General features: G+C 42.8%; 1 protein-coding gene across 5 annotated transcripts in view; it reads right to left on the reverse strand.

Annotated features, from left to right (window-relative positions):
- Positions 1 to 215: 215 nt before the first annotated feature.
- KLC2 (kinesin light chain 2) overlaps positions 216 to 12,158 on the reverse strand; it is a 38,160-nt gene continuing 26,217 nt past the window's right edge. For 4 of the 5 annotated variants that reach the window (XM_033956170.1, XM_033956171.1, XM_033956168.1 and 1 more), the window contains exon 16: positions 216 to 458. In XM_033956170.1, coding sequence (XP_033812061.1) covers positions 375 to 458 — 84 coding nt within the window. In that variant the 3' untranslated portion in view covers positions 216 to 374. The remainder of the gene's footprint in view (positions 459 to 12,158) is intronic. The other variant, XM_033956169.1, reaches the window with a different exon arrangement.

The following is a 12,158-nucleotide window of genomic DNA, read 5'->3' on the forward strand; positions in this document are numbered from 1 at the left end:
GATAGCCCTCTGCCCCTCTATATAACCTACAGATGTACACCAGCTCCCGTCCCCTCCCCACTCAGATAAGGCAGTATGTGTATACACATACATTTTTAGTAAAGCTAGGGTATTGATACATGGGACGTAGACTCGCTGCATCAAGTGTGACCCTAATGTGCGCCCACAAAAACAAACAAACCTTAACCCCTCCTTCTAAATTATACCCCTCCCCCTAAAGGTTTAAATTATAAATTTTATTCCTATGATGTATTTCTATTTGAGAGAGGTATCAGAAACAAGTCCATAGTATAGAAAGGGACAGCACCTCTGTCCCTTAACCCCACCTCATCCAAACCCGAAGAGCAGGAGGGGAGGGGGAAGACTACAGCAAATCAGCCAATCAGGGAACTCCGTCGTGAAAGGTCGAGGTTGCTGGTGCTGAGGCCCTTCCGGTCTGCGAGACTGGTGCTTGTCTGCTGAAGAGAATAGGAAATGATTAGACAGACAGGAATTAAGTAATCCAGTGTGAACTGACAGGTTGTGCTGGGGGATGGAGGAATAGATTAACGTGTGCTTCCTCTCCCCCAAAATGAATTTCAAGAGGAACAGGGGAATTGGAAAGGATGGATGGAGGAGAGTGCAGGATGATTAAGTTAGACAGCAGTGTTACTTTACATCATTTCCTCTCACTTCATCATCGACATATTAACCCCCCCCCCACCTTTTTTTATGAAGCCATGTTAGGCTTTTTTGTCACTAGTTGCGGCGATAAAAGCTTCCTATGAGCACTGGAGCTAATACAGCCGTGGCCAGCGATAAAAAAGCCTAATGCAGCTTCATAAAAGGGGGCCTAAATCCTCAGGACACAAGGGAAGGGGTGCAGGTGCTCAAAGCCAGGCGCTAAAGCGTATAACGCAAAACACCATAGCGCAATAACAGCGCAGAAAAATAAGAAACTGGAGAAAGTTGATAACCAAATCATGAACAATTTAAAAAAAATGAGGATATCTTTTCCTTGTTCTTTTTTTTTTTAATCTTTATTCATTTTCAAACTTACAAAAAGTGCGACAATATATTCAAACAAATTAACAATAAATATATCACTTAATAATCATCAATGGTACAAATAATGTGCTCTATCTCCCACCCTTCCTAATCATATAATCAAATACCTTGTACGATTTGTAATAATAAATTACCCTCCCTCCCCCCTCACAATTGAACTTGTAAATTCAAGGGAAAAAATATCCTCTAATCAGTACAATATTTTGTTAATGGCTCCCACACATCTTGAAATTTCTTAAAACAACCTTTCTGTATCGCAATAAATCTTTCCATTTTACATATATGATATAGAGAATTCCACCAGAAATTATAATTTAATCTGCTCCAGTTCTTCCAATTATAAGTAATTTGTTGAATGGCAACCCCAGTCATTATAAGTAATAATTTGTTATTATTTAAAGAAATCTGACTTTTTGCTCTCATTGCCATACCAAACAGCACAATATCATATGACAATGCCACTGGATTATCTAATAAACAATTGATTTGGTCCCAAATTGATTTCCAAAAAGCTATAACATATTGACAATAGAATAACAAATGATCTAAAGTCCCTGCCTCAAGATGACAGTGCCAACATTTATTAGACTTAGAGCTATCCAATCTTTGTAACCGAACAGGGGTCCATAATGCTCTATGTAACAGAAAAAAACATGTTTGTCTCATAGATGATGACATTGTACATCTCATCCTCCAAGTCCAAATTTGTGTCCATTTAGACACAGAAATTTGATGTTTGATCTCTATGCTCCAGATGTCTCTCAAACCAGTGTTTGGTTTTTTTTTAATCAGTCCAGTTAACAATTTATACCATTGGGCAGCATGGTGACCCAGGAAGTCTGCCTGAAAGCATAGGAACTCCATACTATATTGATCATTAAGGTTTTTCAATTCAGAGAACCCCGCCTGAATGGCCTGCTTCAATTGCAACCATCTAAAACTTTCAGATTTATTAATGCCATATTTATGTTGCAACTGTGAAAACTCAAGCAGTTTACCATTAGAGATAACATCATCCAATAAACGTATTCCTGCTTTCATCCAATGCTTCCAGGCGACCTTTTCTCCGCCTATTTGAATCTTGGAGCATTTTTTAATTTTTATTTTAAATTAACATTTGATTTACTCTGGTTTTTCAGATTTTCTTCTATAGCAAGGTAGGTAAATTCAGCTACAAAACGTTCTCCACCTGTAGAAGAGTGCTTATGTTTAGATGCTGTGATGGCTCAAGGTCCCTCTTCAAAGGCAATGGAGTGACATTGGTCTCAATTTCAATTGGTTACAAACACAGCAGTAGCTAAATTATTTTCATAGTTTACACTCTTCCACAGTAGTTTTGGATTTAGTTCCTTTTTCAAGTTTGTCACAGGTATTTTTACCACTAATAGCATATTTGATTAATCTCTCTCAATAAAGGCAATGTTTCTTCATCGACATATCCAGACAATATGGAAATACAATTTTGCCCTCAGTCCTGTACTGTTGTTCATGTTGGACCATCTTCCTCTCCTCTCTCCAAAGGGGTTCAGGAGTTTTTTGGCTCGCTCAGTGTTGTTGGGGAAAAAGGTGATTCTGCACTGTTGGATTTCCTCGGATTCCCCTACACTTTCTCATTGGCATACTTTGATGCTGCAACAGGCTTCTATGGAACGTTTACAATTTTCTGCTTTGGACACAGAACTGGGACGAACTTTTAGTTTTTGTTGGGAACCCTTTTGGCTCACTTTAACACACAGAGCTCGTAGTCATTTGCTTAATGTTTGATTTTTTATTCTGTAGCGTATTTTGGAATGGAGTGTTTCATGTTGTATTGGGATTGGTACTGGGATGGGGATGGGATGGGGGAGGGTGAGAGTTCTTGGTATGTGGTGAAGTTTGGGATAATGTAGGTATTCATGTATTCTGTTGACCACCATGTACTCATGTATATTGTGTGTTCTGTTTTCTTTTGGAAAATTAATAAACAAATTGCTCTAAAAAAAAAAAAAAAAGGCAATGTTTCTGATAAACTGAAGAAAGATGCGGATGGGCAGACTGGATGGGTCATTTGGTCTTTATCTGCTGTCATGTCAGTTTGAAGAAAGGAAAAAAGGTCAAAGATGGGTATTCCAGCTTTCGTCTCATTTCTAACTGGCTTTATTGACTAAAAAGTGTTAGAAAAAACTATTCTAGAGCAGTTGCCTGATTTTGTGGAAGAGAGATCAATTTTGCATAAAAATCAATCAGGCTACAGCCATCAACATAGCACCGAATCCCTTTTGCTGTCTGTAGTGGACAATGGTTTAGAGATGGGTGCTCATTGGTTACAGTTAGATCAGAGTGCTGCTTTCAGTATTGTGTCATTCTAAATTACTTGATTTGATGTATAAAATGGAGATTCATTCCACTGTTTTGCACTGGTTTAATTACACCTTTCAAATCATGTACAATTTGTAGACTGGAATCCGGAGTCATCTGCTCAGGGAACTGAGGAAAGGGGCACCTCAAGTTCATTGCTCTCTCCCATGCTTTTCAGTTTACAGTAGAGTCTCAGTTAACTGGGACTCTCACCCAGCCAGCAAAGAAATCACCGGTGGGAAAAAAAGTCACCTGCAGCACCAGTGGTAGCTGTCTTGAGCCACAAACTCCCCTTCCTCCCTAAAGCCCTGAAAAACTACAAACAGCGGCAGTCCTGAGCCGCAAACCCCGCCTCCCTCCTGACCCGAAGCACCAGCGTGGCAGCATCCTGAGTTGCAAATCCTCCCTCCCTCAAACCCCAAAACAGCTACATACCCCCCTCCCTCCCGCCTTGAAGCACCAGCATGACAGAATTCCTGAGCAACAAAGTCCTCCTCCGTCCCTCAAGCCCAGTAAAAGCTACGAACCCCCCTCCCACCCTGAAGCACCAGTGCAACAGCGGTCCAGAGCCGTAAAGCACTCCTCCCTCCCTGAAGCACGGAAGAAGCTACGAACCCCCTTCCTTCCACCCGAAGAAACAGTATGACAGCGGTCCTAAGCCACAAAGCCCTCCTCCCTCAAGCCCCTTAGTGGAAGAAGCAGGTGGCAGTCCTAAGCCATGAACTCCCTCTCTTCCAATGCATTAGAGGAATGGTTCTGCCAGGGCTGGCCACGAGCAGTCTGTTTTGAGGCTGCCTCCTGCTGACCGCTGTGCTTCGGGTAAGGAAGACAGAAAGGGAGGGGGGGAGAGAGAGAGAGTGGGACTTGGGTGTGATTGTACGTGAACTTAAGGTGGCCACACAGGTTGAAAAGGTGATGGCCAAAGCTAGAAGGATGCTTGGGTGCATAGGGAGAGGAATGGCTAGTAAGAAGGAGGTTATGATGCCCCTGTATAAGACACTGATGAGATCTCATTTAGAATATTGAGTACAATTCTGCAGAATTACGGACCACACCTTCAAAGAGATATAAGGAGGATGGAGTCAGCCCAGAGGAAGGCTACTAAAATGGTCAGTGGGTTTCATCATAAAGCATATGAGGACAGACAGATCTCAATATGTATACTTTGGAGGAAAGGCGGGATAAGGACAATATGATAGAGATGTTTAAATACCTACATAGCATAAATGCACATGAGGCAAGTCTCTTTCAATTGCAATAAAGCTCTGGAATGAGGGGGCATAGAATGAAGGTGAAAGAGTATAGACCAGTGTCTCACAAACTTCTGGAAGCCACGGCACACTAAATCCTGTGCCGCAGCTGGAGGACATCTGGAAATGTGCAGACGTTGATGTGATGACGTTATGAGCATGCGTGATGTCATCACATTGACTTCTGCGCATGCACGAAAGCCCTCCAGATGGGGCCCTGAGCTGCCAATGGGGGTGGAGGAGGGGGGTGTTGCGAGAGGTGTGTAGAGGAGAGGTGCCAGTGAGGTGCTGGTCCCAGCTGACCACTTACAGACAGCACCGCTCCTCCTCGCCGGTGTCTTGCGGCACACCCGTTGCAATACACTGGTATAGACTAAGAAATTAACTCAGAAAATCCTTTGTCATGGAAAAGATAATGAATGTGTGGAATGATCTCCTGGTAGAGGTGATAAAGACAAAAAATGTATCTGAATTCAAGAAAGTTTGGGATAAGTACATTGGATCTCTAAAGGAGATGGAGGGATAAAAAGATAGCATAGATAGGCAGACTGAACACAATACTTCCATTTGGAGTATTATGTTCAGTTTTGGAGACCGTATCTGGCGAAGGACATAAGAAGACTTGAAACGGTCCAGAGGAGGGTGACGAAAATGATAGGAGGATTGCGCCAAAGATGTATGAGGAGAGACTGGAAGCCCTGAATATGTATACCTTAGAGGAAAGGAGGGTCAGGGGAGATATGATTCAGACGTTCAAATATTTGAAAGTGGTTGAGGGGTGGTAGACTCAAGAACAATGTAAGGAAATTCTTCATTACGGAGAGGGTGGTGGAGATGAAAATGGCGACGGAGTTCAAAAAAAGCATGGGATGAACACATAGAATCTAGAATCAGAAAAGAATAGTAAATATTGAAGAACTAAGGCCAGTACTGCGCAGGCATGCATGGTCTGTGTCTGAATATGGCCATTTGGTGGAGGATGGGCTGGGGAGGGCTTCAATGGCTGGGAGGGTGTAGATGGACTGGAGTGAGCTTTGATGGAGACTTCAGTAGTTGGAACCTAAGAACAGTACTGGGCAGAGCTTTGGATTCTTGCCCAGAAATAGCTAAGAAGAAGGAAAAAAAAATTTCTTTTTAAATTGAATCAGGTTGGGCAGACTGGATGGACCATTTAGGTCTTTATCTGCCATCATCTACTATAATAATAATAATAACAACAGTTTATATACCGCAGTACCGTGAAGTTCTATGCGGTTTACAATGATAAGAAAGCTGCTACAAATTGAGTGGAGCTTACATAGTTGGAGATTAATGGCTAACAGTTTAAGAGATCAGTTGTTATGGGAGAGATTGTGCAGATCAGCTACCTAGGTACTTCAGGAACAGGTATGTTTTTAGGTGTTTCCTAAATTCACCATAGTTATTTGCGTGCATAATTAGTTTTTCCAGGTCTTTGCCCCATAATGCTGCTTGATAAGAGAGGAGATGTTGATGGTGTTTTTTAAATTTACATCCTCTAACCCAGTGGTCTCAAACTCAAACCCTTTGGAGGGCCACATTTTTAATTTGTAGGTACTTGGAGGGCCTCAGAAAAAATAGTTAATGTCTTATTAAAGAAATGACAATTTTGCATGAAGTAAAACTCTTTATAGTTTATAAATCTTTCCTTTTGGCTAATTACAATAATAATATTGTAATTTATAGCTAAAGAGACATATGATCAAGAAACTGTTTTATTTTACTTTTGTGATTATGATAAACATACCGAGGGCCTCAAAATAGTACCTGGCGGGCCGCATGTGGCCCCCGGGCCGCGAGTTTGAGACCACTGCTCTAACCGGTGGGGGAGATGAACTTCAGGTGTGCGCTTCTCTTATGTCTATTGGTTGAGAAGGAGAAGAGGTCAGTTATATATTTAGGGGCTAAACCGGATAGTACCTTAAAGCAAAAACATCCCAGCTTGAACTTTGCATGTGCCTCTATCGGTAACCAGTGCAGGAGTCGGTAGGAAGGGGTTATGTGATCGGACTTCTTCAACCCGAAGATCAACCTGACCGCCGCATTCTGCACCAGTTGTAGTCTTTTGGGAGATTGCCAGATGGGTGATATTATACTAATCGAGCTGGCTTAGTATTAGGGATTGTACCAGAATTCTGAATGATGAAGTGTCAAAGTATGTTCTAATGGACCTAAGCTTCCAGAAAGTAAAAAAACCTTTTCTGACTAGGGAGTCCACTTGGTCTTTCATGCTTAGGCCTTGGTCCAGTATTACTCCCAGAATCTTCATTGTAGGTTGAATAGGGTAGCTGAGCTTGTTGATGCATAGTGGTGTTGTAGTGACAACTGGGTGTGGCGAGGCTACAAAGAATTTAGTTTTTTCTGAATTAAGCTTCAGTCTAAATTCTGTCATCCATTGTTCCATCAAGTTTAGTACTTCTGTTGCCATAGGGGTAGCTTCAGAGAGAGAAGTAGCGAATGGGATAATGATTGTAAAGTCATCTGCGTAACTAAATAGTTTTATACCCCGCTGGGCCAGCTGCGAGCCTAGTGATGACATGTACACATTGAAGAGCAGTGGGGATTATGGTAACCCCCTGTGGAACGCCAGATGGGTTTCTCCAGGTATTAGAGAGGTTGTAATTGAAGAGTACTTGATAGGTGCGGGACATAAGGAAACCTCGGAACCAGTCAAATACCTCTCCTCTGATGTCAATTGCGTCTAAGCATTGTAACAATTTCTTATGATCCACCAAGTCAAAGGCAGAACTCATGTCAAATTGCATGATCAGGACGTTATGGCCCGTGGTAAATAAGGAGCGTAAGTTATGCAAGATCGCCGCAATTACTGTCTCAGTGCTAAACAGAGGTCTGAAACCGGATTGGGTTTCGTGTAAAAAAGAGCTGATCAAGGTAATTCATCAATTGGGTGCCAGTTACTATGACTAAATAAGTTACTATGACTAAATAAGTCATATAATTTTTATCTGCCTTCATGTTCCTATATCCTGAAATCCTATCTGGCAAGGGAATACTTGAAGACCAACTTAGGAAACACAGTTTTACACCACTGGCTGAACTTTTTGATAGTTAAGAATATACTTTTCATTTTTTTTGCCCCAAGATGCAAGATGATCAATTTCAAGTGATGTCTCATCTTAATTGTAAACTTATCTTGTAGACAAATGGTTGAGTGATCAAGATTGGTCTTACATGTACAGAAACCTTCTGCTATGAGGCTCTCTTGTAAGTCTAAACCACCGACTGTTTAGCCAGTGTTGCAAAGCAAGCCACTTCCTCTTAAAGAGGAAATTGTCTCTTCAGGGTTTCACTGTGATTACTAATATGTTTGTCAAATTTCAAAAAGTTATGCTATTTTCAGTCAAGAATGACATTCATCAGCTAAAACCTTTTTTTTTTTTAAAGTCAAATCTATTTATTTGAAGGATTCATATTCCGCACTATCATTTAGTTTCTAGGTGGATTACAGAATTACATATATAATCTAAGAGGGGATATAACATGGTTTTCAAGGGAAGAAGAAAGAGGGCAGGGGGTACATTATATAGTTTAACATGCCAAAATGAGGATGAGCCTTTAGTAAAACACTGTTTGCAGTATAAAGATTCTTTATCCACACTTAGGTTTTGGGTTATATATCATGTGCCACCATTTAAGGGGTGGGGGAGAGGTAGAAAATTGGCTCTGCCGCACAGAGCGCAGGAATGGATCTTCCCGACTGAATTCAGAGGAGCCTAAGGGCCTTAACCTCAAGACTGAGTAGCATCTATTTTTTTTAAATCTGCATAGAGACTAAGGGCTCCTTTTATGAAGGCGCGTTAGGGCCTTAACTTGCGGAATAGTGCGCGCTTGCCGCTACCACCTCCTCTTGAGCAGGCGGTACTTTTTCAGCTAGCGCGCACTAATCTGGTGTGTGCGCTAAAAACGCTAGCGCACCTTCGTAAAAGGAGCCCTAAGAGCAATTCTATACCGAATAGTATATCAAAAAATTTTTTTCCCCTGGTGAGCTCATCTGGTGTTTGTGATTGGCGCTTGAACAGCTATAGCAGATGTAAAGCAAAGAGGATTTTTAGTGAGTTTTGGGGATAGGCAGCTGGGATGTGGAGAAGGAATACTGCCTCAGAAATGAATGCCCAGTTCCAAATGCTGAGATCTTCAGCTGCCAGTCGGACCGAAGCTGGACTGAAGTCTCAAACTCTCATGGGCCCACGTGCAAAGGGAGGAGTTGGAATGCAGCTGGCACCCTGAAAGCCTAAATGGACCCACCACGGGGGCAAAAAACAGCCTGCGCTCAAGCTTGATAAATAATCAGAGGGCGAGCTAGCTTCTAGAGGAACGAACCCCAAGCTCCTTAACTATTTAAGCAGGCTTGCTGAATAGGCACCAGAGGGATTGGCCTGCCAGCTGCCAACTACCAGTTTGCTCCTTCTTCTAAGCAGAGGTGCCCCAGGAATACTGGGGGACCTCTGGACAGGGCTGTGGAGTTGGTACATAAAGGGCTCCTTTTACAAAGCCGCACTAGGGCCTTAACACGCGGAATAGCGTAAGCTAAATTGCCGCACGCGCTAGCCGCTACCGCCTCCTTTGGAGCAGGCGGTAGATTTCCGGCTAGCACGCACTAATCTGGTCTGTGCGTTAAAACCGCTAGCACGGCTTTGTAAAAGGAGCCCCAAATCTTTGACCCTTCTATTTATGGTATCTCCACTTCGACTCCAATTCCTTTATTTATAAATAGGCGTTGTACTAGATGCAAAGTGTGGCTTCTTGGGATTTTGGTTTAATTTACATTTTTGGTCCGCTGTTATGGATTTTGCATTTGTGTTCTGTGTGTGTGACTGAGGTATTCTGTTAGCGTGATTTTTCTATGCATCATTTTGTAGTAATTTGACTTGTTCAGTTGTCCCAATAGTGGAGAGTACATTTATGAGGTGCAGGGAGACAAGAGTTTTGTTGATCCTTATTCTGTATTTGTGATTTATAAAATGACAGTTGTATAGAACACAGTTCTTCAACCGCCGGTCCGCGGACCGGTAGCGGTCCGCAGGAAATTTTTGCCGGTCCGCGCAGGACCGGCAAGATTGACTCATTTGAACTTCCTGCCGGTCCGCGCAGGACCGGCAAGATCAGCATCGGAAGCGTGCGCTGGGCCGGAGAGATCTTGGGGAGCCTCCGACAGTGGCTTTCTCCCCTCTCTGCAGCTCTCCTTTACTTCCCAGCGCAGCGATTCACGAAGGCAGCCTCGGGGCTTTTGCTGAGTCGCGGCTGCCTCTGATGATGCAACTTCCTCTTTCCTCAGAGGCGGCGCGACCCAACAAAGGACCCGAGGCTGCCTTCGTGAATCGCTGCGCTGGGAAGTAAGAAGAGCTGCTGGGAGGGGAGAAAACCACTATCAGTCTGGGAAGCTGCTGGGCAGGGGAAAAAAGGGACAGCTGCTACTGGAAAGGGAGAAGGAGAGATGCTTCTGGGAGGGGAGGAGGGAAAGGAATCTGGGAAGCTGCTGGGCCAGGAAAAAAAAGGGACAGCTGCTACTGGAGAGGGAGAAGGAGAGATGCATCTGGGAGGGGAGGAGGGAAAGGAATCTGGGAAGCTGCTGGGCCAGGAAAAAAAAGGGACAGCTGCTACTGGAGAGGGAGAAGAAGGAGAGATGCTTCTGGGAGGGGAGGAGGGAAAGGAATCTGGGAAGCTGCTGGGCAAGGAAAAAAAGGTACAGCTGCTACTGGAGAGGGAGAAGGAGAGATGCTTCTGGGAGGGGAGGAGGGAAAGGAATCTGGGAAGCTGCTGGGCAAGGAAAAAAAAGGGACAGCTGCTACTGGAGAGGGAGACGGAGAGATGCTGCTGGGAGGGGAGGAAGGGAAGAGAGTTACTGCTGGACAGGAGGAGGAGGGAAGGGAGAATGAAAAAAGGAAGGAAACAGCTGGCAGAGAGATTAGAGGAGGGGAAGGGGAGACACAGGCATGAGAAAGTAGAGAGATTGATGATAGGATGGGGTCAGCAGAAAAATAAGCAGAGGGACAACGATGATAGATCTGGTGTAGGAGAGATAAAAATGAAGAGAGCAGTGAAGCTGGAATGAATCATGTAAATAGGAGAGAGGGGCACAAGCTGGATGGAAAGGGGAGAGGGACATAGAAAGAAGACAGATACCATATGGAAGGGGGAGAGGACAGATAGTGGATGGAAGGGGCAGATGCTGGATTGAAGAGACAGAGAGGGCATACGCTGGAAGGAAGAGAGTGAAAAAAAGATTGAAAGCAGAAACCAGAGACGACAAAAGGTAGAAAAAAATAATTTTATTTCTATTTTGTGATTAGAATATATCAGATTTGAAATATATATCCTGCTAGAGCTGGTGTTAGACATAACTGGGGACTGCAAAACCCAGGCAGTGCTTCTTTAGCTTTCAGATGGCTTAGGGCGCTCTCTGACCAGGGGGCAGTTGCCCTAGTTGCACTCCCCTAAAACTATTCCTGTCATGTGTTACTTCAGTATTCTGTTAGCATGATATTTCTGTGTAGCATTCTGTAATAATTTGGCTTGTTCAGTTTTCTTGATAGTAGAGGGGATATATGTGAAGGGGAGGGGAGACAGGGGTTTTGTTGATCCTTGCTCTGAATTATTTGTATTTATAAAATTACAATTCTACAGAATATTGTTTCTTTTTATACTTTAATAAAATACATTCAATATAAAATCATAACTGAGGCTTGTGTGGATGGGATCAGATGATTTGTGGGGACCGAGCTCGCGGAGATGGGGTGGAAACGGGATTTTTAAATTTTAGTCCTAGTAGTTTGCCGGTCCACAAAATAATTATTTTTTTTCTGCCGGTCCACGGGTGTAAAAAGGTTGAAGAACACTGGTATAGAATATTGTTTCTTTTTATACTTTAATAAAATGATCTATTTGAGGCTTGTGTGGATGGGATCAGACAAAGTTTGTGGGGACAGGGTGGGGTAGGTTCAAACTCTGTCCCTGTGTCATTCTCTAGATGCCACTTTCACTAATATAAATAATCATAAAAATATTACATTTTATAAACATCAAGGAACTGGATCTTGTATTCTAAAAATAAAACATATCCTGAAAAAAAGGGTTAATCAAATTATTATCTGTGATATAAGAAAAAAATGTAAGCATTATAATATTTGCATGACATACTATTAGGAGTTGGAGTCAGCACATTTTCACCAACTGACTCTAATAACCCAAAAATTGGTTACAGCTCCAACTCCACAGTCCTGCCTCCTTGGGCACCAAAATCTCCAAAATTTGGACTAAAAACACAAAAATTTTTTTAAAAAAGTTTTAAACAGAGCAAATCAGACACACCATCCAGCTTGCGAACAGAAGGAAAAACTGAAGTACACTGGATATGGAGGAGGAGTAATTTGTAAACTCTTTTGAGCAGGGGCCGTCTCTTTTGCGTTTTGATGTACAGCGCTGTGTATGTCTAGTAGCGCTATAGGAATGATTAGTAGTAGTACCGTGTTCCCCTGAAAATAAGAC

This window comes from Geotrypetes seraphini, chromosome 8 (genome assembly GCF_902459505.1).
Source record: "Geotrypetes seraphini chromosome 8, aGeoSer1.1, whole genome shotgun sequence".
NCBI classification, from domain to species: Eukaryota; Metazoa; Chordata; class Amphibia; order Gymnophiona; family Dermophiidae; genus Geotrypetes; species Geotrypetes seraphini.